Here is a 27,812-nt window from a genome sequence, read left to right on the forward strand (position 1 = left end):
GTTTTGTTTTCAAGAGTTGCGTCACACTGCATGTGACTGGATTAGCCTACTCTTACAGGCATTAGCTAATTACTCTTAACACAATGTTCTCTTTACCAAGATTGTTAACACCTTATCTGCCAGACAATTACGGCGGTAAAACGTAGCAGCAACTGCAGATGTGTATGTAGTGTGTAGCATATTGTAAACTCACAAATTATCTAGCAAAGAACTGATAGGAACTTACTTGACAAGGGTCACAGATACATGACAGCAAGTAATAATATATCATGGCATGCTGAGCACTCGAAAAGGAATTTATTGTCCTTACTGAGAGCTCTGGAGTGGTCTGGGTTCCTGATGCCTTTGGACCGTAGTCTCTGCAACAGCACTGTGGACGACTGCTGCTTCACCAGGTACACTGCCATGGAGTAGCTCTGGGGATACACACACATGACACAAACACAAAGTTGCAATAATATGGTACTTTAATGATCCTCAAAGGGAAATTCTTTAACTGCTTGCCCTTCTCCACTGTGAGTGAGGAGGGTTAAAGTGCATCTAAGGGAGGATAGGGATTCAACGTTTCGCTCTAAGTAGGGAAAACGCCGAACGACGTTTGAGCCAGAGTTCTCTGGTGGAAGGATGGGCTCTTAACTAACTGCACACGCTGCTGCCTAATGAGGCTTTCACACACAACACAGTTTGCACTGTGTTTGCTGTGGTGCAAGATGTGCTTTGATCATCATTGGAAAAACACGCAAAATAGGCAGGATTTTTAAAGACCAAATAAGGAAGATTCGAATCTCGTGTTGGTTTACAAAATCAATCGTTACATGAAATGTTTTTAATTTTAGAACATTAATCGGATTTTGATTTTGAAAGAAACATAACTTATGATCACATTGCAGAAGAAAGTTAAACTAACATCCATTTATCACAGTTGACTTATCTGCACTTTTAAACATACCTGGTGTGTCTACTTAAATGGAAATATGATTCAAGGTAACTGCTTTCCTCCCAATGTCCAGGTATAATTTTATGTTTTTACAGTGCATTCAGGGAAATGGTAGCCCAAACAAATTAGATGTTCCTTTACGTCTCTTCCTATTTAGTGTGAATGCTGGGCATTCACACTATTGCTTTGCAGTTCTTTATTTATTCATTTTTCTTCCGCCCATTTTTTGACACTTTGTAGCTCCTTCATACTTTTAGCTACTGAAACCATTCAACTATCAAAATGTTCAACTCATTAAGGATGTTAGTGCTCCCCTTTCAGATTTTTCATATCTTTTGAACTTATTGAAATATTCAACTTTTTTCAGCCATTTTTTGAATGGGAGTCAATGGGGGACTTTTGCAACCTTTCCACCTCTTTTACTCCTTCATACTTTTAGCCACTGAAACCATTCAGGTATCAAAATGTTCATCTCTTTAAGCCCATTAAGGCTCACATTTCGTTTTTTTTTTTAAATCTTTTATACTTTTAGACATATAAAGCTTTTTCTACTTTTTCAAAACAATGGAAGTCTATGGGGAAAGGTTGAAACCCTCATCACCTTTGAAATGTATCTCCTCCTTCATTTTTTGAGCTAGAAACCCAATTTAAAGCTTAAACAGTTCAGGACATTCCGCTCTTTCAGAATCCTATTCAGATTTTAAAAATATTTTATAGTTTTTGAACAATTCAGCTCTAAAGTTTAGCAATTCTGCCATACACTTTGCCTGTTAGAATGTTCAGTCCTATTGTGACATCACATATCCATTTGAAATTCAACTGCCAGCCTAATTAGTGTGACTATTGCTTTGCAGTTCTTTATTAGTGGCACCACTTCCACTTTTTCATACTTTAAAGTACAGAAACCATTCAACAATCAAACTATTTATGTATTTAGCACATTATGGCAAATTTTTCAGTTTTTTATACCTTTAAAACTTTTAAAATATTCAGCCATTTCACATTTCAGTTTCCAGGTATTTCAGGTAGGCTAGTGACTTTCTGACTTATCCTATTTATCCATTTTCAGCAATGCTTTCGCGATTTCTTTCAGCAGCTCAACATTCACATGCGCTTTCTGTGGAAAAGCATTTTTCTAGTTTTTGTTGGTTGTGCAGTAGACATGTCACAATACTAAAAAAATAGGTTGAACTTTGGGCCCAAGCCCCCGAGCTAGGTGCTGAATCTGCTCCTGCACTTTGCAGGTATGGTGCATTTGTTAGTTTGTGCATTTTTCTGTGGAAGCCCCTTTAGGGCAAAACACACATAGCTGTGCATTATGGAGGAAGAGAAACAAACAGGCACAGAAACTCATACAAGGATGTATGCACATGTACACACACCCTTTCAAACTAGCAGGTAAGATAGATTTCTGCCAACACCAGAGCCCCGCCACATGTGTTTTGTAAGCTTAGGTAATTTTCACACTGGAATGACTTGTAGCAAGTTTTGGTGCTTACCCTTCCGATCTCAGCGGTCCACGACACCACAATGGTATTTGGGACTGTGGTGGACAATCTGACCAGTGAGGTAATGTTGATGGGCCGGCTGGGGCGCTTGGGCTCCACGCCATTTTTGGTTGGAGGAAGATAACCCTGCACAGGAGGAGAGAGAGAGAGAGAACCACAGAGCACTGTCAAAGTTCTGGTTGCCTTGAACAGGTGTGATGATAAGCCAGTAATATCTTCAAAGTACGGATTTTTTAAGTAAGAGGTGGGAGAAATGTAGCGAACGGAAAAGTTGCAATGTTCATCAACCCTTTATATTGAACTTCAAAAGTCAGTATGGGAGCAGATGGTGAAAACATGGCATGTTTGTGTCTTTCCTACTATTCTTTAGAGGTAGAATATCAGTTTTGCAGACTTCTTTTGAGGTAGCAGGTAGAATACGGGTTATATTGGTACTATGACCCAGAATTACGTATGGGCTTATTTATGGAGAAAAAAATGCACAAACAAAATTGTAAGGGGTGCCCTTACCTCTGTACTATTTCCTCTACCATTAAAAAGATAACAATTATTAAAAAATTATCCTAAAGAGATTATAGGCAGAATTAGAACCAGATACCTCACTCTCCCTATTTCACCAAAAGCGAAAGAAACTCATTTTAAAATGATAAATGATATTTATCCTTGTAATGAGTTTCTGAGACAAAGACTTAACATTGAAAAAAAACAATTGTATGTTTTGTGATTCTGTTAGCGAAACATTAGAACATTTGTTTTTTACTTGTAAATATACTAGAGCCTTTTGGGAATTATTTCAAAACTGGATATCTGAAAAGGACTTTCATTTGCCCAATTTAGATTATAAGGATATTAAATTTGGAGTTATAATGGAGGATAAAAATATGGAAATGTTGTACAATAGCCTGATTATTATGTCCAAACAATTTATCCATAGATCAAGATTTTTTAAGGCCAGGCCACTATTCTTAGTCTTCATGAATGAATTAATAAATTTTAAGAAAGCACAGAAATGTATTCAAACCAAACAAGTATTGCATATTTACAAAAATATAGATACAGTGCACCCGGAAAGTATTCACACCCCTTCACTTTCCCCACATTTTGTTATGTTACAGTCTTATACCAAAATGGATTAATTTCCTTTTTTTGTCTTCAATCTACACACAATACCCCATAATGACAAAGTGAAAAAGGTTTTGTAGAAATGTTTGCAAATTTATTAAAAATAAAAAACTGAAATATTGCATGTACATAAGTATTCACACCCTTTGCTATGACACTCAAAATTGAGCTCAGGTTCATCCTGTTTCCACTGATCATCCTTGAGATGTTTCTACATCTTGATTGGAGTCCACCTGTAGTAAATTCAATGGATTGGACATGATTTGGAAAGGCACACACCTGTCTATATAAGGTCCCACTGTTGACAGTGCATCTCAGAGCAGAAACCAAGCCATGAAGTCAAAGGAATTGTCTGTGGACCTCCGAGACAGGATTGTATCGAGGCACAGATCTGGGGAAGGGTACAAAACAATTTCTACAGCTTTGAAGGTCCCGAAGAGCACAGTGGTCCCCATCATTCGTAAATGGAAGAAGTTTGGATCCACCAGGACTCTTCCTATTGCTGGCCACCCAGCCAAACTGAGCAATTAGGGGAGAAGGGCCTTGGTCAGGGAGGTGACCAAGAACCTGATGGTCACTCTGGCAGAGCTCCAGCATTCTTCTGTGGAGATGGGAGAACCTTCCAGAAGGACAACCATCTCTGCAGCACTCCACCAATAAGGCCTTTATGGTAGAGTGTCCAGACGGAAGCCTCTGCTCAGTAAAAGGCACATGACAGCCCGCTTGGAGTTTGCCGGAAACACCTAAAGGACTCTCAGACCATGAGAAACAAGATTCTCTGGTCTGATGAAACCAAGGTTGAACTCTTTGGCCTGAATGCCAAACGTCACGTCTGGAGGAAACCAGGCACCTCTCATCACCTTGCTAATACCATCCCTACAGTGAAGCATGGTGGTGGCAGCAGCATCATGCTGTGGGGATGTTTTTCAGCGGCAGGAACTGGGAGACTAGTCAGGATCGAGGGAAAGATGAATGGAGCAAAGTACAGACAGATCCTTGATGAAAACCTGCTCCAGAGCGCTCAGGACCTCAGACTGGGGCGAAGGTTTACCTTTCAACACGACAACGACCCTAAGCACACAGCCAAGACAACGAAGGAGTGGCTTCGGGACAAGTCTGTGAATGTCCTTGAGTGGCCCAGCCAGAGCCCAGACTTGAACCCCATTGAAAATCTCTGGAAAGACCTGAAAATAGCTGTGCAGCGACGCTCCCCATCTAACCTTACAGAGCTCGAGAGGATCTGCAGAGAAGAATGGGAGAAATACCCCAAATATAGGTGTGCCAAGCTTGCAGCTTCATACCCAAGAAGACTTGAGGCTGTAATTGCTGCCAAGGGTGCCTCAACCAAGTACTGAGTAAAGGGTGTGAATACTTATGTACATGCAATATTTCAGTTTTTTATTTTTAATAAATTTGCAAAAATTTCTACAAAACCTTTTTTGCTTTGTCATTATGGGGCATTGTGTGTAGATTGATGAGAAAAAAAGGAATTTAATCCATTTTGGAATAAGGCTGTAACATAACAAAATGTGGGGAAAGTGAAGGGGTGTGAATAATTTCCGGATGCACTGTATATTGATTTCTGATTAGACCTCTTTCTCTTTTTTTTTTAAAAATTATTATTAATATTTTTTTTTCCTTATTTTTTGTTTTGTGAAATACAAAAAAAAATTGTAATAGCTCAGGCTGATTTGTACTATTTGCTAATTTGTTATTGTTATGACCAGATTTTGTTCTTTTGTTCATATAATAAAGGTGTTTAAAAAAAACAACTTATGGGCTTATTCCAGGGTTTTGAAACTAAAGGGACATAAGGGACATTTGAAACTAAAGGGGCAACTGCTGGTGTGCTTGGTTATGATTTTGTGTTCTTTTTGCATTGCTTCTCACCGGCAGGTTACACGGCTTCCCATTGACTTTCACACACAGGTTGGGTGGGAAATGGTCTTCCTGAGGACAACTAGTCTCTGACAGGCAAAACCGCAACTGAACTTGAACTGAGAAGTCACATTTGGTCCCCGAGATGTCCCTGCAACCAGCACAGAAACTGAGCAATTAACACTGATCTTAACAACTGGGATATATTAATTATTCAGTAAAAGTCTAGATATCATGTCACGGATTGTAGTAGCTGAAATCCCAAGGTCTTCAGTTTGCCTTACATTGAGCTGCTGATCTGCTGGACTTGCTGTGGTGTTAATGCGAAGGCAAAACATGTCTCCTGAAACCGCTGGCTATTGTCTGAGGCTATAGTCAAAGAGAGAAAGAGATAGGGAGAGAGAATTGTCAGTAACGTTTAAAAATAGGGGCAAATATATGGGAAACAAGGAAGGGCAAATTCTACAAACTTTCTTTATAAGGAAAGGGAAAAATATATAAAAAGTACTGAAGGGAATCTGCACAATATGGTTAAAAATTAACATCGAAAACAACGATAAAAATTACATTTTAACAATAAATCAGATATTTTAATTCCCTTCTTCCTCTCATCCAGGGAAATGCCAGACAGATAAATGACTTTAGGCCTCCGTGTTGCTGTTCTCTGTGGGAAAGCTGGTTGTACATAGTAAAGCTAAACACCAGACAACAGCTATCTTTCCATCAATCTTGTTTAAGATGTGATTAAAGTAAATTAGAATGAAATCTTATTTTGGAAAAACCACACATCTTGGAGTAAAGAATTTTGTTTTTCTCTCCAAGTGGAAAGTTGAGGCATTATGAAAGAGCCTGTGGAATAAAGAGCAACTGTAGTTGAATATTTAAATTTCTCACATATGGCTGTGAACTGTACCCCAATTTTATCTTGGCCATTATTGATGACTTTTTTTTTTACCACCCCCCAAAAAAAATTGTATCCGGCCACTTCTTCCAAGCTGTCCCGGTCGCTGCTCTACCCCCTCTGCCGATCTGGGGAGGGCTGCAGACTACTACATGCCTCCTCCGATACATGTGGAGTTGCCAGCCACTTCTTTTCACCTGACAGTGAGGAGATTCACCGGGGGGGGGGGGCGTAGTGCGCGGGAGGATCACGCTATTCCCCCCAGTTCCTCCTCACCCCTGAACAGGTGCCCTGATTGACCAGAGGAGGCTCTAGTGCAGCGACCAGGACACATACCCACATCCGACTTCCCACCCGCAGACACAGCCAATTGTGTTTGTAGGGACGCCCAACCAAGCCGGAGGTAACACGGGGATTCGAACCGGGACCCCCGTGTTGGTAGGCAATGGAATAGACCCTATGCTACTCAGATGCCATTACCGATGAGTTTTGATGAGAGTGAGATTGAGAGTGAGCTTGATATCGGGTACCTTTGAGAGGTTAGGTGAAAGCCATACATGGTCAGAAAATGCCACCATGACACAAATGTAAACGTTATTCCAAAGAAACACTTTGTAGGCCAATGTCATTGTTCTGTAAAAATTATGTTCTACTATAGAAACCCCAAGAGATGTGATCTCAGATTCATTCATTCATTCTTAAAGATAATTGTGAAATGGGCCAATGAAATATATTACACCTTGAAATATAACTTTGTTAATTCTTACTGTAGCCTGTTTCAATAGTAGAAACATCAAGTCAATGCATTTTGCTTTAAAAACCTTGTCCCCTGGCAATTCTATTAATATGCTACATGAAGGTTGAACAATTTAGAGAGAAGAAAAATAAATCCTCAGTGGTTATCATATCCATTAGTTTTATGGCCCCCTCCCAACATAAAATTAGTAATTATGGCCAGTTTCAGCCATGCCAATTTATGTTGAGCCATATCTGGCATAGACCACTCTCTGGAAAGCAGATTACGCCAACATCATTGTATATTTAAGCATTAACTGACTACTTTCAAGTAAAACAGAATGCAGTCACACCCTATGGACAGGGTGACTGTGTCATGTACCCATTTCAATTTTTAATTTTTAAAAGTTAATTTTTTGCTTAACATCTGGATGGATATATGCCTTGAGAGTGAGTGAATATGAGAGAGAGAGAGAGAGAGAGCGAGAGAAATAAAACAAATGTAAGCAGAGCCCAAGACTAAGATAAACAAGGATGAAATGGGTTCCTTTGTAAACACCTCAACAATTTTCATGTGCAGCTGTGTCTATGCAAGATGCTAGCATTGAAGCCTCCCACCTGGCCATGAGTAGTGTTTTATTGCTTTTAGTGTTTTGTATCTGTGTAAGAAAACTTGACCGAGTAAGAAAAGGAGAAAGAGCAGAACAATAAATCACAATGTGTAGATGAGTATTTGGGCTTGATAATGACACAGTGTCTGTCACATGAAATAAGTGCAGTTCCAAGCTCCTGGAATCCACCGAAACAGAATCACCTAAATTTCAGACATTTAAAGAGCTCGAATGTTGAAAATAAATCATAACAGGGGTAGTCCCATTAATTTCCTAACTAACAAAACATAAATCAGCTTAACATTTTTCAAATGTATCTTAACAACAGCATTCCAAACAGACAGGTACGTCAAACAGCCTTAATAAGCAGATGTGGTGCTGCAAAGACACATCATACTGTGTTGTGACAGCTCCCCAAAGCCATAACCATAACAGCAGGCTGTACACTGAAGGAACAGTTCACCACGGTTATGATCTAAAAATGAACATACACCTTAAAAAGATGGGTAAAGGATGTGTGTATCAGCCTTCTGGTGTGTGCGAGGTGTGCTGCATCTGTGAACAACACTGTGGGTAGGTGGTACATGAAATTAGGAGGGAAAAAAAAAAGAAAAAAGCAGACCATATCAGCCAGGGCTGAGGAGAAAATGAATTACGGGAGGGAGGGAGAGCAAGAGAGCAAGAGAGAGAGAGAGAGAGAGAGCAGGAGAGAAGAAAGAGAGAAAACAGGAGAGAGACAGACTTACAAAGGAAGCAAGAGATAGAGGAAGAAAGACAGGATGAAAAGGAGAGAGAACTCTATTTATAGGTCCCAGATGCTACAATCATTGGTCTTAACAGCCCATCCTGTATTAAAGAGAGTAGGTTAGCAAAGAGAGGCTGTCACAACTGATTGTAAGCAGACTTGTTAATTCAAAGCCAAAAGCACCAATAGATGCACTACAACCACACATTAGATTACACAGACCATTGCGCAATATGTATGTGTGCACATAGCCTATGTGTTTCCTGTTTCAAAATGGCACCTACTCTGACAAGCAGTAAATGTTATAAATTTTCCCATAAAAAAACGTTTTCCTGTTTTATAAATTAGTGGCTTGTTCATACCAACTTTGCAGCAAAAGCCTATATCAAGTTTACATGCTGACTTCTGTGTTAATCAACCAATCTATCCGCAGATTTATGTTTCAATTATGTTTCTCTTGATGAATATGATGTGAAACATTTTGAAAAACCAGCTTTGAAAAATTACAGTATGGGGCCTACAAAGTCAATTTATCAAGTTCTAGTTATTTATCAATATTGACTATATTTTGGGGGGCCAGGGGGTACACGTAAAGCTGCAGGATAATGACATCTGCATGAAGCGTCAGCTATAGATTAAGGCTACCTTTAGGCAAATAGTATCGTCTACTATAAAATGTCAAAACATTTCTGTGGGAATGAATTGGCATATCTGCTGTGACGGCCCATGGGTCCCAGTTTGATTCAAGGTTTGTTAAGATTTTGCTCAGGGCACACGCATACATGCACACATTGTTTTACAGTAGTGTGAGGCCACTAACATTGAGCTCAAAGTGAAGGCAAAGTCTGTCTGTACAAAGCAGTGATGACTCTCAATGTGATCGGCAGGACAAGTGATGCATTCACATTACAGGTAGTCATTTGATTCACTATTAATACTGACAATATCTCATAATGCAGCTTTAATAAATTAAGATAATAGCTAATGCACTGATATCAGTCATCAACGCTTTTGTAGCTGCTGGGGTTAGGGTTAGTTTTTTGCTCGTTTACCCTAACCCTAGCTGAAAACATGGTGGTATGGGCCAGGAAGGTAGAACAGACTGCACTCATGATAAACTCAACCACGATGTATCACACAGACATTCTGGGGGAGGAAATCTATGCTTTTTCTTATGTCTGAGGGAAAACACACATTATGATTAACTCATTCAAAATTGCCTGTTTAACCTGACGGGATCAAAGATGTCAACACCCATTTAATGCAGCTGAAACACGCGGTGTCCCGCACCTTAGACCAATAAACTACAAGGCGAGTAGAAAGGCGACATGCCAGCATCAGCCAACTAAACTCTCTGTGTAGACTTGTGAAAAGCTGGGATACGGTGCTCTACTACAACCCTGATTTATTTATATCCTTTCCAAAATGTGAGTAGGTGGGGACAGGCTAAAAAACAAGTACTTACTCTTTTTATAACTACTGAGTAGGGGTTTACTGATACTTTTCAATCTTCAGTGTCGCAGCAGAATATGGAAACAGAGGGGAGGTAGTGGCATATTTGAAGCAGCAAAGCTGTTGTTCCTGAGGCAGATGGCATACCAAGCTTGTAAAAGACCTTTACTACCAGATACCACAACACTAATAGCTAAAACCCAGGGTCAACCATGTTTTTTTTTGTCCGCCAATAGGAAGAGCTTGTGGTATTAGCGCTGGTGACGTTTGTATTTTGATTGGATCACTGGAATTTGGTATAGTCCAATACTGCTGGAATTGCCCCCTCTCATCATAGATGTCAATAAAATAACAAAAGCTGATCTTTGGGATTGTAACTTCAAGGCCAAAAGACCCTTCACAATAGGTTAAGTACCTTTCTAATTTTGTTTAAGTTGCTGCTCATGCCTTTATGTAAAACATCTTGATCTATATTTATCCATTAGGAACACATTGGTGGGCCAGACTTAGACCAACAAAAACACAATGTGTGATTAGATAAATCGGACATCAATTCAAAATGGACTGCTATTGTCAAATGACTTCTGAATTTGCTGAATAAAAGTAGGTAACGCATCCCAAATCTTCTTTGCGCAAAGAGAGATTTTAGGGTTGAAATTGCAGATGCTGTTGGTAATTTTTATTATATTGGGACGAGTGTTGGGTGTAATGCATAACAATGTAATGCATTAAGAGTACTTTTTTGCTGTAACAAGTAACCTAACACTGTGATAGCCTGGAGAGCTGTGATGGCCTGGCGGCTTGCCCAGGATGTCTCCCCGCCTGCTGCCCAATGACTGCTGGGATAGGCTCCAGCATCCCCGTGACTCTGAGAGCAGAATAAGTGGTTTGGATGATGGATGGATGGATGGATGGATGGAGTAACCTAACGTGATAGTTTTGTAATTCAAGTAATCAAGTACTTAGTTACCATTTCACATACGCAATCTGTTACCGTTACTGTTAAAATATTGGTGCCATGCTATTTGTCTGGCTGGCAACCCATTATCCCAAAAATAAATGCCCACTGCTCTGAAGGCCCGTTCTCTGAAAAAAAGACTCCCTGCAGTTGATAGTTTAGTGACTGCCGGCCCTGTCCATGGTGCTGAATCAGTGGGGGTTTTGGCCTTAATAGGCTATCTTTCCGGCCTTACACCAAACGACATTTCAAGTAATTTCACTGTTGCAGCCAACAGTTGCCCGAGTTGTTAGATGTAAACTGAACAAAAACTCAGTCAGAGCTGTCTTAAACCAGGATTAGACTACACAATATTTTTGTCTTTCACGACGGTCACCATGTCAGATTAGGCAATCATAGTGCCATAAATTCTTGCCATGTCTTGGCCGGGAGACTGGCAACACTACAAGTATGACCCCAACCAATCATCATATGCTGCCTTTCAAGATCTTGCTTGAGTTCATAGGTCATCTGGGAGGGTCAAGAAATTGTCAATCATGGCTACAGAAATGCTATGTGTTATGCTGGGGGTATTGTGTTCCAAAGCAAAAAATAAAGAGAAAATGATTGTGGACAATGTTGCGGCTAGTGCTACTGGGAATGATAACCTAGCATTGCTTAACCAGCAACTCACCAGGTTGCTGAAGTGCCTCCGCTATTTCTCGCCAACACTTACCTCATCTTTTTTGATTGTCATGGTACTCCCTCAAGGAAACATCAGAAAGGCAGGGATATTGTTGCCACTGCTCGACAAACCTTTCCTTGGTTTCATCGTTTCACCTGACAGCAGCAATAGCAGCATCCCTCCCTCTCTTTGCCATGTTTACATATGCGCACGCTGTCATCCTATTTGTCAACGTCAAGGGACACATCATAGGAGATGTCAGACTAGGTGGGGAAAACATAAAAATTTTACCATGCAAGACTTTCGTCGGGTTGTCATGGGGCACCCCAAAAGCCACATTGCTGTTCTTTGATTATGTCACACTACACAAGGTAAAGATGCCCGACTGTCATTACAGACGTTCATAATCAGGACTGACGCTGGAAATTTGTCGGCGATGACAAAATCATGTCAAAATCAATCTGACATCGTGTAGTCTGATCCTTATATTAATAGCCTACAGTCTTTTTGTCATCTTTGTTGTTCCGACAAAGTCAAACATGTTTGATATCAGGAGGTTTAAGTCTTGGCTTATGCAATGTGTGAGGCTTGACGGAATGATTTACAACCCTACAGTATCAACAGCTAATGAAATGAACTGGCTGGCTGCTCAATTAAAAACTGATCATAATGATAATAACAATAATAATAATAATAATAATAATAAATAATAACGATAATAACAATATAATAATCATAAGGGTTGATATTTATGGTGAAGTAGAGATGACATCATCACAAGTGCTTTTAACGTTACACCCCCTATTCACGCTGATTAGTAGTAAATAATATCTCCGTGTTTGCGTGTCAAAATACACTAAGATATTAAGGTAAAAAAAACAAAAACAAACTCCAGGGACAGTGTGTATTTTCAGAACAATGGGGCTTCGGAATAATGGGCTTTTCTTTTCAAGGTTAATGGGCTGTTGGACAAATGGTATCCAATCCTGCAGTTATATCAGTGCGCAGGTGTAGCTCAGCTAACAAGATGGCAGACAGGACAGTCTTTACCTTATGGAAGTAGTTACATTATTTTGAATTTGTGGGTGAAAAAAAAGGACAAGAACGTCACAGTGAAAATTTGCCTGGAAGACAAGTGTCTATCAGCTGCAAAGAACTCTAATTCAAATTTAAAGAAGCATCTGCAATCTGCAAGGCTATGCAATGACGTTAGAGTCAAAACATTCAAAGGTAGGCCTAGGCTACGTGCCCTCTGGACAATATAACTAACACGCACAAGGAATCTCATAGCGGTTTTCATTTTTGGCAACACTAAAGTACTCTAACATATTACTTTTCTCAATCAGTAACAATGTAATGGAACGAGTTACTTTAAAAGTAACATTACCCAACACTGATCACCAACTCCTCAACTAAAATGAATACACAATGAATACGATTTAAGCAACCATAAATAGTGATGCGGCTAAAATGGTAAAACATCCATGAGAGATTTGTGCTCCTAATTTCTTGGAAACAGACTTTTTATTTAAAAGTGAAGCCAACAGGCACAAGGTTTCTGCACCAAGCAATGTTAGACCACGAGAATGCTGCACACAGGGGAATAAATGATAAAGGCTCACATCAGTTTGGTTCAAACACTGGAATGTTTTACCCTATATCTGTCACTACATTTTGTATGCTATAATTGCTGTATCTCAGTGGAAATATTTTGGCCTGAGGCCTATGCAATTGAGTGCGACAGGGAAATTACCATATCATATAGGAATTTTTAACATCAATCTATTAAGGTAGCTTTAATTACTTAATGAATGATTTACAGCCTCTAATACACATGCTGATTCAGCAATGTGTACACACTCTCACACATGCAAGCACGTGCATACATAGCAATATTCATGGATGTAACATTTATCTGTTTAGGAGTTAAAGGGGGATATTTATCAGACCAATCAGATTTCCCTTCTCATCAGCTTGTAATAGAAAGCTTTTAATCGTAGCCCCATTGCAAAAATGGAAGCACTACTTTATCTACCACATTTACAATTTGCGTAGTGTGTGCGTGCGTTTGAGGGACAGCCATATTTGTGGCTGTCTGTGTACTGCAGAACAAAATTATGTGCACTTTGAGTGTGCTTCCCAATAACAGTCTTCTCCCTCTCTGGGCACAATGGCTATAAATAGAAAGTGCTCTCTCCCCCTCTGTCCTCAATTGCTCTCTCTCACTCCCTCTGTCCTCTCCTGCTTAACCCCCCCCCTCCCCCTATATGTCTCTGCTATTACAATGCATGTGGTTTAGAGGCACTGAGAAAGGCTGATAGTCTGATTGTTTAACATACACACACATAGGTATTCAGGCATTCACATGCATGTGCTCACAGACATACAACCACACCTACACAGTAGACACATGCACACACATGGTGGGATTTGCCCAGAGTGGGTGACATAAACTGAAATTTGTCTGCATACAAACATGCCAGTCTGTCATAACCTTTTGGGGTTTTTTGTTTTTACTTTCATCAGAGATGAAATCACTATATTAATGGAATAGGAAATTCTTTACCAGTGAAACAAAACAGAATGCAAATATTCTTTAATTCAAAATGAAATTAAACTAAAATAGAATGTGGTGTATGTGTGCACTGAATTGATTTATTATCCACAATCAACTTTCCATGTAGTACCCCCTGGCTGTTTTATTTAACCAACAGTCCCTTAAAACATGGGCCAACAGAAAGGATGGAGACCAGGGATCCCTCTTTACTCAAAGCAAAGACTGTTTTCACAGTGATTTGAAACACATCTCTTTAGAACTAAACTTATTAGGGTTTTGATTAGAGAGGATCATTTTAGTTAAGTATACCTTGTCCAAAATACAAACATAACACAGACCCTCACTTAAACAGAGCATAAAAGTAAGTATGCAATGGTGGACAGGTACATTGTCTGAAAACTAGTCCACCAGACTGTCTAATTCTCACACAGTAACCCCTCCAAAGGCCAACTCTCAATTCAACTTTTCCACTCACATGTATGTAACAAATTCTGTGTCCTGAAACACTATCAAATTACAGTGAGAGCACAGATCTGCCAAAATATTCAATATGCATCTGCAACACAGGAATAGCACCTGTAACTCCAGGAACTATAACCGTGTTGAGAGATATGTACTTACAAAAAAAAACAGTTCTTTAAAATGCTTAGTTGTAACAACTTAACTCATCTCATCATCAGCCGCTTTTCCGGGGTTGGGTCACGGTGGCAGCAAGCTAAGTAGGGCACTCCAGATGTCCCTCTCCCCAGCAATGTCCCCAGCTCCCCCTGGGGGATCCCAAGACATTCCCAGGCCAGATTGGACATGTAGTCCTTCCAGCGAGTTCTGGGTCTACCCCAGGGTCTCCCCCCAGTTGGACGTGCCCGGAAAACCTCCAAAGGAAGACGACCAGGGGGCCTCCAAATCAGATGCCCGAACCACCTCAAGAGGCTCCTTTTGATGCGAAGGAGCAGCTGCTCTACTCTGAGCTCCCTCCAGATGTCTCAGCACCTCACCCTATCTCTAAGGCTGAGCCCAGACACCCTATGGAGGAAACTAATGTCAGCCGCTTATATCCACGAGCTCACCCTTTCAGTCACTACCCAAAGCTCATGACCATAGGTGAGGGTTGGAATGAAGATTTATTGGTAAATTGAGAGCTTTGCCTTCCAGCTCAGCTCCCTCTTCACCACAATGGTCCTGTATATGACTCAAAGATACATCTTAGGATGCACTGGGACACATCATCAATGATGTTTCCCAAGGTCCTCGGGTGTTTCGGGTGTTTCAACATCATACAACCTCACTCAGGCGACCCAGTCAGGGTTGATCAGGCCCTGACCTGTGTCCCAGCAGCATTGGCCCACAGATCACTCCTTCCGATCCGAAGCCATCTGAAGGCCCTCTCTGCAGCTTCCATGGAAGGCTTGATGGCTTTCCCTTTAGCAGCCCCAGTGATGCCAAGTAGAGTGTAGACCTTGCACAGTGAGCGGCCAGCAAAGCCTCTACACTCCACTTCAATGGGCTCATAACACGCCTTACAGCCTCTCCTCCGGTACTGATCCACCAGCTCCTGGTACTTGGACCGCTTCTGCTCATTTGCGTCCTCCATCCGGTCCTCTCAGAGAACCGTCAGCTCTATAAGGAGCACCCATTTTGAAGAGTTCAGAAGTTCCACAGGAGGCGGGGCATTACCTGGAGAGGGAAAATTACAGACACGCGGCACTAGGGCCGTAACACTAATGATAGCACTATGTCTGGCCTCAACAAAGTTGTCATAATGTAGTCCGGGAACCTGAGCTGCCCCCCCCCCCCAAGTCGACTCGCAGCTCCTGTTCTGATGCAGAGGTAAGGACCAGCTGCTGATCTGGGCTGTGACTGAGGCTGCTCACCAGCCCTGACAAAGGCAATGTTCCTCTGTCCGCAGGCTTGCTTGTTGTTGGCCACAGCTTTGGAGATGGCCTCTGCAACTGTCTTCAGCACCTGGTCATGTTGTCAGTGGTAATGGCCCTCCTCCAGGGCTGATGAGCAGCTGCTGAGGATGTGCTCGGATGAACCTTTTCCAGGGCACAGAGGACATGAAGGAGAATCAATCTTGCCCCAGAGATGGGAGATGTGCTGGGATAGGCAGAACATCATACACAGCTTGTACTATGAACTTGATCCACTGCGGTTCAGCCTACCAGATATCTGCCCAGGATATCTTCCTCTCCATCGCACCTCCCACCGTGTCCATGCTCCCTGCTGCCACATGCCCACCATTCTGCTGGTCCTTTCCTCCTCGACGTCTACCCGCACCTCCTCCAAGACTAGATGGCGTTTGTCCTTGCCATGGGCCTTACCATAGAGAGGTTGTGGGATGGCTCCCAGCCCGGCCCGTCCAGTTGCCACTGTGCTCACCCAGTTGCCACTGTGCCCACCAAAGCCCTGTGTCTCAGCCGAGACTCAGCTATTCCCAGACCTTCCTGGGATCTCCACTTCCTGCCTGTTCGCACTATATATATATATATATGGACAAAAGTATTGGGGCACACCTCTTAATCACTGAATTCAGGTGTTTCATTCGGACCCATTGCCACAGGTGTATAAAATCAAGCAGCTGGCCAAGCAGTCTGTATTTACAAACATTTGTGAAAGAATGGGTCGTTCTGAAGAGCTCAGTGAATTCAAGCGTGGTACTGTCATAGGATGCCACCTTTGCAATAAGTCAGTTCGGGAAATTTCTTCCCCGCTAGATATTCCACAGTCAACTGTAAGTGGTATTATTGAAAAGTGGAAGCGTTTAGGAACAACAGCAACTCAGCCACGAAGTGGCAGATCTCACAAAGTCACACAGCGGGATCAGTGAGTACTGAGGTGCACAGTGCGTAAAAGTCGCCAACGCTCTGTTGACTCAATAACTGCAGAGTTCCAGACTTCCTCTGGCATTAACATGAGCACAAAAACTGTGCACCGGGAGCTTCACAGAATGGGTTTCCATGGCCGAGCAGTTGCATGCAAGCCTTACATCACCAAGCACAATGCCAAGTGTTGGACGGAGTGGTGTAAAGGACGCTACCACTGGACTCTGGAGCAGTGGAAACGTGTTATGTGGAGTGACGAATCACGCTTCTCTGTCTGGCAGTCTGATGGATGAGTCTGGGTTTGGTGGATGCCAGGAGAACGTTACCTGCCTGATTGCATTGTGACAACTGTAAAGTTTGGTGGAGGAGGAATAATGGTATGGTTTTTTTTTTCAGGGGTTGGGCTAGGCCCCTTAGTTCCAGTGAAGGGAAATTGTAATGCTTCAGCATACCAAGGCATTTTGGACAATTCTATGCTTCCAACTTTGTGGGAACAATTTGGGGAAGGCCCTTTTCTGTTACAGCACGACTGTGTCCCAGTGCACAAAGCAAGGTCCATTACAACATAGCTGGGTGAGTTTGGTGTGGAAGAACTTGACTGGCCCGCACAGAGCCCTGACCTCAACCCCATCGAACACCTTTGGGATGAACTAGAATGGAGATTGCGAGCCAGGTCTTCTCATCCAACATCAGTTGCTGACCTCACAAATGCTCTTCTGGATGAATGGGCAAAAATTCCCACAGACACACACTCAAAGATCTTGTGGAAAGCCTTCCCAGAAGAGTGGAAGCTGTTATAGCTGCAAAGGGGTGGACCAACTCCATATTAATGCCTATGGATTTAGAATGGGAAGTCATAAAAGCTCCTGTAGGTGTAATGGCCATGTGTCCCAATACTTTTGTCCATATAGTATATCTACACACACACACACATACACGAGGGCCGCAGAGATCGCTGAAAGAGAAGTAATGATGAAAGACATAAAAATCGCCTTGGACCTAAAGTTAGACAACCGCATTGATGTCACTGCCCAGAACCAAGCTTGTATCACCCTGAAGGACCACAAACCGAACTTTTTAAACAAACCAACATGTAGACTGATCAACCCCACCAAACCGGAAATCAGAAAGATAAGTAAAAAAAGTCATCGAAAAGATTAATGATCAAATCTAGAAAAAAGTCCCCGTAAACCAATGGAAAAACACAGACTAAGTATTAGAATGGTTTAAGAACACAGATGATAAGAAGAACTGCAAATTTATATGTTTTTATATCTGTGAGTTCTACCCCTCCATAAGCAAAGAGTTACTATCCAAAGCCATTGATTTTTGCTGCAAAACACAGGCGAAGGAATCATTTTGGACCACAATGGAAACACAGTGGCAGAACAAGCAGCTGATGTTGATGCTCAATAAACATTGAGCACGAAACAAGCTTGTTCTGCCATTTAACAACTTTGAGCTATTTAAAAAAATATATATATATACAGTGCATCCAGAAAGTATTCACACCCCTTCACTTTCCCCACATTTTGTTATGTTACAGCCTTATTCCAAAATTGATTAAATTCCTTTTTTGTCATCAATCTACATACAATACCCCTTAATGACAAAGTGAGAAGGGTTTTGTAGAAATTTTTGCATATTTACTAAAAATAAAAAACTGGAATATTGCATGTACATAAGTATTCACACCCTTTACTCAGTACTTGGTTGAGGCACCCTTGGCAGTGATTACAGCCTCAAGTCTTCTTGGGTATGAAGCTACAAGCTTGGCACACCTATATTTGGGGTATTTCTCCCATTCTTCTCTGCAGATCCTCTCGAGCTCTGTAAGGTTAGATGGGGAGCATCGCTGCACAGCTATTTTCAGTTCTTTCCAGAGATTTTCAATGGGGTTCAAGTCTGGGCTCTGGCTGGGCTACTCAAGGACATTCATAGACTTGTCCCAAAGCCACTCCTTCGTTGTCTTGGCTGTGTGCTTAGGGTCGTTGTCGTTGTCCCCACAGCATGATGCTGCTGCCACCACCATGCTTCACTGTAGGGATGGTATTAGCAAGGTGATGAGAGTTGCCTGGTTTCCTCCAGACGTGACGTTTGGCATTCAGGCCAAAAAGTTCAATCTTGGTTTCATCAGACCAGAGAATCTTGTTTCTCATGGTCTGAGAGTCCATTAGGTGCTTTCTGGCAAACTCCAAGCGGGCTGTCATGTGCCTTTTACTGAGCAGAGGCTTCCGTCTGGACACTCTACCATAAAGGCCTTATTGGTGGAGTGCTGCAGAGATGGTTGTCCTTCTGGAAGGTTCTCCCATCTCCACAGAGGAACGCTGGAGCTCTGCCACAGTGACCATCAGGTTCTTGGTCACCTCCCTGACCAAGGCCCTTCTCCCCCGATTACTCAGTTTGGCTGGGCGGCCAGCTCTTGGAAGAGTCCTGGTGGATCCAAAATTCTTCCATTTATGAATGATGGAGACCACTGTGCTCTTAGGGAACTTCAAAGCTGTAGAAATTGTTTGTACCCTTCCCCAGATCTGTGCCTCGATACAATCCTGTCTCGGAGGTCCAAAGACAATTCCTTTGACTTCATGGCTTGGTTTCTGCTCTGACATGCACTGTAAACAGTGGGACCTTATATAGACAGGTGTGTGCCTTTCCAAATCATGTCCAATCAATTGAATTTACTACGGGTGGACTCCAACCAAGATGTAGAAACATCTCAAGGATGATCAGTGGTAACAGGATGAACCTGAGCTCAATTTTGAGTGTCATAGCAAAGGGTGTGAATACTTACGTACATGCAATATTTCAGTTTTTTATTTTTAATAAATTTGCTAAAATTTCTACAAAACCTTTTTCACTTTGTCATTATGGGGTATTGTGTGTAGATTGATGAGAAAAAAAGGAATTTAATCCATTTTGGAATAAGGCTGTAACATAACAAAATGTGGGGAAAGTGAAGGAGTGTGAATACTTTCCGGATGCACTGTATATACACTCACCGGCCACTTTATTAGGCACACCTGTCCAACTGCTCGTTAACGCAAATTTCTAATCAGCCAATCACATGGCAGCAACTCAATGCATTTAGGCATGTAGACATGGTCAAGACGATCTGCTGCAGTTCAAACCGAGCATCAGAATGGGGAAGAAAGGTGATTTAAGTGACTTTGAACGTGGCATGGTTGTTGGTGCCAGACGGGCTGGTCTGAGTATTTCAGAAACTGCTGATCTGCTGGGATTTTCACGCACAACCATCTCTAGGGTTTACAGAGAATGGTCCGGAAAAGAGAAAATATCCAGTGAGCGGCAGTCCTGTGGGCGAAAATGCCTTGTTGATGCCAGAGGTCAGAGGAGAATGGCCAGACTGGTTCGAGCTGATAGAAAGGCAACAGTAACTCAAATAACCACTCATTACAACCGACGTATGCAGAAGAGCATCTCTGAACGCACAACACGTCGAACCTTGAGGCAGATGGGCTACAGCAGCAGAAGACCACACCGGGTGCCACTCCTGTCAGCTAAGAACAGGAAACTGAGGCTACAATTCGCACAGGCTCACCAAAATTGGACAATAGAAGATTGGAAAAACGTTGTCTGGTCTGATGAGTCTCGATTTCTGCTGCGACATTCGGATGGTAGGGTCAGAATTTGGCGTCAACAACATGAAAGCATGGATCCATCTTGCCTTGTATCAACGGTTCAGGCTGGTGGTGGTGGTGTAATGGTGTGGGGGATATTTTCTCGGCACATTTTGGGCCCCTTAGTACCAATTGAGCATCGTGTCAACGCCACAGCATACCTGAGTATTGTTGCTGACCATGTCCATCCCTTTATGACCAAAGTGTTCCCATCTTCTGATGGCTACTTCCAGCAGGATAATGCGCCATGTCATAAAGCTCGAATCATCTCAGACTGGTTTCTTGAACATGACAATGAGTTCACTGTACTCAAATGGCCTCCACAGTCACCAGATCTCAATCCAATAGAGCACCTTTGGGATGTGGTGGACCGGGAGATTCGCATCATGGATGTGCAGCCGACAAATCTGCAGCAACTGCGTGATGCTATCATGTCAATATGGACCAAACTCTCTGAGGAATGTTTCCAGTACCTTGTTGAATCTATGCCACGAAGGATTAAGGCAGTTCTGAAGGCAAAAGGGGGTCCAACCCGGTACTAGCAAGGTGTACCTAATAAAGTGGCCAGTGAGTGTATATGTGTGTGTGTGTGTGTGTAGTTTGCTTGTTCTCCCCATGTCTGCGTGGGTTTCCTCCGGGTGCTCCGGTTTCCACCCACAGTCCAAAGACATGCAGGTCAGGTGAATCAGCCATACTAAATTGTCCCTAGGTGTGAATGTGTGTGTGTGTGGGTCCTGTGATGGACTGGCAGCCTGTCCAGGGTGTCTCCCGACCTGCCGCCCAGTGACTGCAGGGATAGGCTCCAGCATCCCTGCGACCCTGTGCAGGGTAAGCGGTTTGGATAATGGATGGAGACACACACATATATATATATATACACACATATATACTATACATACACACACACACACACATATATATATATATATATATATATATATATATATATATATAAGTCACAGTGTAGTGTTTCTAAACATTCACAGAACAAAATCCAAAAATACACACCTACAGTCACTACCTTAAAGAAACTTGGCATTCACCGAGCCTGCCCTGACCCATACTTGATCCCAAACAAAGTATTTATCTAATTTCAAACAGTGTTGCCATCTTGCAATGAAGGAACATCAACAAAGAAGCATAGGCTACACTCAGCCATAAACACAAATTATAAAATGGCTTCCCGTTCTTTGAGCTCATAAAGCTACATGAAATAATGTATGTGTCTGTGAGAAGTATTACATGGTGTCACCCAGCATGACTTTTTATTGTGGAGCCTTCCAGCATATTAGTGTAGAACGTGGTTGGTGGTAAAAGGGTTTTGCAGGTATTTTGTTCTGCCTGAGAACATTTGAACATTTCTTTCTGATATACATAATCATAGTTATGTGCATGTGCAGCTTTGCGGTGTACCAAATAAAGAAAAAGTACCAAAACCACTAACAAGTTAATACACTCCAGCTGGGCTTCACCCTATTAGAGACAGGCTAGAATTGAGCACGTTCTCTAGCTAGCTCACACATCTTCGCAACAAAAACAAATTCAGAAGCCATTTATACCCTTACCCACTGTGTGTATGCATGTGTGCATGTGTGCATGCGTATTTATGTGTCATATATAATATATATATATATATATATATATATATATATATATATATATATATATACACACTTAACTACCTTGTGGGGTCAAAATTAGCAATGTTAGTATTCTTTATTTAAACTAGTAGGTACGGCTAATCACAAGCTACCTTGCAACTAGTGCTCCCCCAGGTTTCAAGAGTAAGTACACTAACAATAAAAACTTTGTGTCAGTATAACCAAAGGGTAAAATTTAACATTTTTCCCCACACAATGTAGGCTGCAGATTAGCTGTGCTAAAGTTGAATCATAGCCTAGTTACGCTAGTTCTTACACAAAGCTCTACCTTGGTGAGCTGTCCAGGTATATTTAAGAGACCCACTTTTAACAATTTCCTCTTTTGAAACTGTCTATTAAAACATTACCATCCACAATTGATTAACTGGGGTACAATCTCTGCAAAATTTGCTCATGCTGTACAGAGAATAAATGAGAGTGTGAGAGACGCTAGCACAAGTTTTATTAAGTTTTTGCAGGTACTTTCTGCTTCTTGTGTAATTATCCTGACTTTGGTAGTTACTTCAAAATCTATGAAAGAAAGCATGTCCTCATATAGCCACAGCAACTGTGCTATACATTAGCATTGGTAAGACATATCAATAGCCTACTCATCAGAATATATATATATATACAACATAGATGAAGAAGAAAAAATGTCCTACTCTCTTGGAGAGAGAGGGGTGAGTGTAGTATTCAGTTGGTTGCAATCTGCAATCTCACCACTAGATGCCATTAAATCCTACATACTCGTCCTTTTATTTCACTTTTAATGATCTTTTGGGAAGCGATTAAAAAGATCTCCTTTTCCCTTGCCCCCTCTAGTTGTAAAAACCTACGGCACAAAAAAGCTACCTAACTTGTCAAAATTGGATGAAAAAAAAAAATTCAGCTGAAATGTCTCCAGATTCCTGCCAACATGGTGTTGTTTTGATCAAGGCAGAATCATACTGGGATGGTGTGAAACCCATCTACCGGTGCTCCATACACTATGTTATGTCTGTAAGATGGGAGCTTGGCAGAGCCAGTGTAATATGAGTGGAAAGTGAAAGTGTATCCCCATTTGTGTTTTTGTAATGTGTTTGTGAAAACTGAGCAATACATGTCTGGTTTGTACATGTTTCTTTATTAGCAATGAATATACCTTATCTTTGTTAAACAATGCTAGACAGTACGAAAAATTAGTCATCTAAACTTAGCGTTGTTAGTCCTTTTTAATTGCAATAACCTGAAGAGACAAAAGATTCTAATGTACCCCACTATTGTATCCCGGTTAATCAATTGCGGATGGTAACGTTTTAATAGACAGTTTCAAAACAGAAAATTGTTAAAAATGGGTCTCTTAAATATACCTGGGCAGCTCACTGAGGTAGAGCTTTGTGTAGGGAACACTAGCGTAACTAGGCTATGATTCAACTTTAGCGCAGCTAGTCTGCAGGCTACACTGTGTGGAGAAAAAAATGCTAAATTTTTCCCCTTCAGTTATACTGACACAAAGTTGTTATTGTTAGCGTACTTATTCTTGAAACCGGGGGGGACACTAGTTGCAAGGTAGCTTGTGCAAGCTTGTGCTTGTGCGTACCTACTGGTTTGCATAAAGAATACTAACATTGCTAATTTTGACCCCACAAGGTAGTTAAGTGTACATATATTATATATGACACAAAAATATGCATGCAGACATACACATGCATACACACAGTGGGTAAGGGTAGGAATGGCTTCTGAATTTGTTTTTGTTTCGAAGATGTGTGAGCTAGCTAGAGAACGTGCTCAATGCTAGCCTGTCTCTAACAGGGTGAAGCCCTGGTGGAGTGTATTAACTTGTTAGTGGTTTTGGTACTTTTTCTTTATTTGGTACACCCCAAAGCTGCACATGCACATATCCATGATTATGTATATCAGAAAGAAGTTACACTCAAATGTTTTCGAGCAGAACAACATACATGCAAAGCCCTTTTACCACCAACCACGTCCTACACTGATATGCTAGAAGGCTCCACAATAAAAAGTCATGCTGGGTGACACCATGTAAAACTTCTCACAGACGCATCATTATTTCATATAGCTTTATGGACTCAGAGTGGGAAGTAATTTTATAATTTGCGTTTATGGCTGAGTGTAGCCTATGCTTCTTTGTTGATTATCCTTCACTGCGAGATGGCAACACTGTTTGAAACGAGATAAATACTTTGGGATCAAGTATGGGTCAGGGCATGGCTTGGTGAATGCCAGGTTTCTTTTAGGTAGTGACTGTAGGTATGTATTATTGGCTTTTGTGTTGTGAATGTTTAGAAACACTACACTGTGGCTTTTATAGTTGATATTATTTATGACACTGTCTGCTTCCTCCACAGCGATGACAGAGTAAAGTCAGCTATGGAACAATAATAGGGATTCAGTATTAAGGACACTTACAGGGGCTGCATCCAGACCTTCTGACTGAAGGACTGTTTCCCTACTCAATGATGCTGCATTGATGCCCATATGTTGACATCCTGCTAATATCAATTACATTTTATCCATAATTTGTTGATTTTCACATTTGTCAGACATGGGAAGGGTGGGTGGGAGAGTTAATGCATAGGTTGGAGTTGTTGAGCCATTTCAACTTCTTTGTAGACTTGGGTAGTTCTACTTGTGAGGGGGATGTAGGCTATGAATTTAGCTCCAATTAAAGATATTTTTTCTCCAGATTCAAATTACATAACAACTATATTTACAATGGCCTGGTGGCCTGTCCAGGGTGTCTCCCTGCCTGCCGCCAAATGACTGCTGGGATAGGCTCCAGTATCCCTGTGACCCTGAGAGCAGGATTAGCGGTTTGGATAATGGATGGATGCTGTAATTTATGTTTCTATTTTCTTTACAATAAACAGCCACTTACTCCCAACACGCATATGTAATGCATTTTACATTGCAATGTAATGCATGTTTCCCCCCAGCTAGTCAGTGGGCGCTCCCAGTATGTCCGTTGTGTGAAAGTGGGGTTTTGCATTGGCTATTGAGGAGCCTTTGCTGAGTAAACCTAGTGTGTTGACAGGTGTGGGATTGCCTGACCATTGCAATACATTTTGCTAAGGATGCTAAGTGAGCTATTTAAATGACTATACATCCCATCTTAGAGGAGGCTTGTACAACTTGTAGCACTTTGCAAGTACATAAGTTTGTGTGGAAAAGCTTTTGGATGTATGCAAAATATTCTAACGTGTGGTGTGTATGTATGTATGTGTATGTGTGTGTGTTTTAGGAGTTTCCCAGTCTCTTCTAATTTAGAAATAAGATTAGAAGGGCAATGTCAATCATACTCTGTGCTGCAAAAAGACGGTTTCAGGATACTTGCAAAATCTGATTCCTTTAAATCTGTTTTCTTTAATAAAACATATTTTTCCTTAATGATAACAGGTACAAGATCAAATTACCTCAGTACACTCTCAACAACCCTGGCACATGATTTCGATTTTCACTGACGTGCATTGTGGGGAATAATGAATTGCAGTGCTATGGGAAAAGTCACATTTTATTTCTATATCTTATTATGAATGGGACATTAACAAAACTGACTGTTCTCTGCAGTTTGGCAACATATACTATGCTCAGTGGTACTGTTAGATCTGTAATAAGACAGTTGTATGTTGGTGAACCAGCTAATTAAGGACCCAGTCACACAATCATTGCTGAATGTCTGGCTCATTCCCACAGTAGATTTTGATAGTGTTTGCTTTGCTCTCTTATAATCTCAGAATTTTGTGACGGCAGAGTGGTATGGGGACCTCCGTCATTGTGCATACTGTGTAAAGCAATGGTTGATTTATTTTGAGGGCGTGGATTTTCGTTAATGAATTTATCTTTCACAATTCTTGAGGGACAGCAACACAATGATTCTGCTTTTAGTGTTTTGTATAAACTAGAGGTTGCACTAGGTTGCAAGGGGGGTGTTAATTTTCACATACAAGCGTTTACATTTTATATATCTTGTCGATGTGGTTTTGAGACGCCAATCCTTAAGTATTCCTAACTGTATCAAAAACAACTGGCTAGGCTAGGGCATACTGGTGCTTAATTCATCTTCGCAAAACAGAATGCAGGGAGTAAATGCACAAGTCATTACTGTTGCTTTGTGTCTGTCTTTTTGCTCACTTTGTGTCACAAAAAATAAAATAAAATATTGGACTCCTGAAAATAGCCCCAAGTCAAGCTAATGCTGGTGTTATCAATTAATAATGATGATTCTTGTCATCATTTATGCACAGAAAGCAGCTTAAAACAGGCATGGCCTTTCTTGAAGCTGTTTTTTGACTTGTCAATACATTTCCAGGTTTTCCATGTGGAAACCCTGAAATAAGATGTATAATACTGGTGCACGAATGCTAATGTGGATTCATTTCAAGTCAATTTTCTGTCACAGGCCTTCCTGTGCAAGAGGAAGCAATCTTGTTTAAGGACAAAGTTCAGATGCATGCCATTTTTGTGAATTTAACAATGAAATGACAAGAAATTACAATTTAAAATAAGCAACATGTAGAGATGTTTACAGTTATTTGTTCTTTTTTTCTAATTTGGCACCCAAGACTGCCAAAAGACTCAATGTTTTTGATATAATTACATCTTCAAGCTAAGAATTCAGCAATATAAACTAGTACTCAAAAGGTATTTAAGATGCAAAAGACTACATACAGGACAACAGCATCCATTAAAGTTACTGTCATGGATGTCTAAAGAGAATGCATTAGTGTACCTATGTCTCTATCAATATGCAAAAACAACATGATGTGAAAATGCCTCTAAAAGCACTTAAATCTAAATACACAACACATGATCTGTCAACCATCATGTTAAAAGGTGTTTTGGCCCCATTGTATGAATTTTATGAGAAGACAAGACATACTGTATGAGACACTCATCCAAACTGAAATGGGCTTGTATTCTTTCCCAGCGATATGGTGATTAAATCATGTATAATGTACGCACACCACATTGATATCCATAACGAATACAGAGGTGTTCCTCCTCTACGGCAAATGGATAATGACAGAGATGAGACTGGAGTTCGACATCCATTGACGCCGCAACAGAAGAAGAAACACTGCAGCCAGAGACCATCGCCCAGTTTGTTAAACAAGACGACGGAGCTAAACTGTGGGCCAGCTGACCTTTCTCTGACTGATAAGACAGAGCAGAAGCCTAGGAATGAGGGAGGAAATGGGCAGAGTTAACGGTAGGTCAGAGTAATAGAGAAAAAGAGAGAGAGTGAGTGAGTGAGTGAGTGAGTGAGTGAGTGAGTGATGCATCAAGAGAGATAATGATGAACTGGGAAAGCAAGCGAACGGGGGGGATGGGGGCCAAAGAAAATGAGCAAGTGGCTGAGCAAGCGAGCAAGAGGGAGAACAGGAGGCAAGGCAACAAGAGCTCTAACAATAATGGCGGAGGGAGGGGGAGAGAGAGAGAGAGAGAGAGAGAGAGAGAGAGAGAGAGAGAGAGAGAGAGAGAGAGAGAGAGAGAGAGGAAGGATGAGTGGGAGAGAAGATTAATTTAACAAGCAGACATGGAAGAGGGAGAGAAGGTGAAAGAGAATGGCGAGAGAGAGAGAGAGAGAGAGAGAGAGAGAGAGAGAGAGAGAGAGAGAGAGAGAGAGAGAGAGAGA

General features: G+C 41.4%; 1 protein-coding gene across 1 annotated transcript in view; it reads right to left on the bottom strand.

Annotated features, from left to right (window-relative positions):
- The window catches only part of LOC130111386 (E3 SUMO-protein ligase PIAS1-like), a 69,690-nt gene that overhangs the window by 6,393 nt on the left and 35,485 nt on the right, over positions 1–27,812 (bottom strand). Inside the window, exons 3-6 of the mRNA XM_056278562.1 lie at positions 5,730–5,814; positions 5,458–5,596; positions 2,437–2,571; positions 311–416 (exon numbers count right to left, since the gene is read on the bottom strand). Coding sequence (XP_056134537.1) covers positions 311–416; positions 2,437–2,571; positions 5,458–5,596; positions 5,730–5,814 — 465 coding nt within the window. The remainder of the gene's footprint in view (positions 1–310; positions 417–2,436; positions 2,572–5,457; positions 5,597–5,729; positions 5,815–27,812) is intronic.

The sequence above is a fragment of the Lampris incognitus genome, chromosome 4 (assembly GCF_029633865.1).
Source record: "Lampris incognitus isolate fLamInc1 chromosome 4, fLamInc1.hap2, whole genome shotgun sequence".
NCBI lineage: Eukaryota > Metazoa > Chordata > Actinopteri > Lampriformes > Lampridae > Lampris > Lampris incognitus.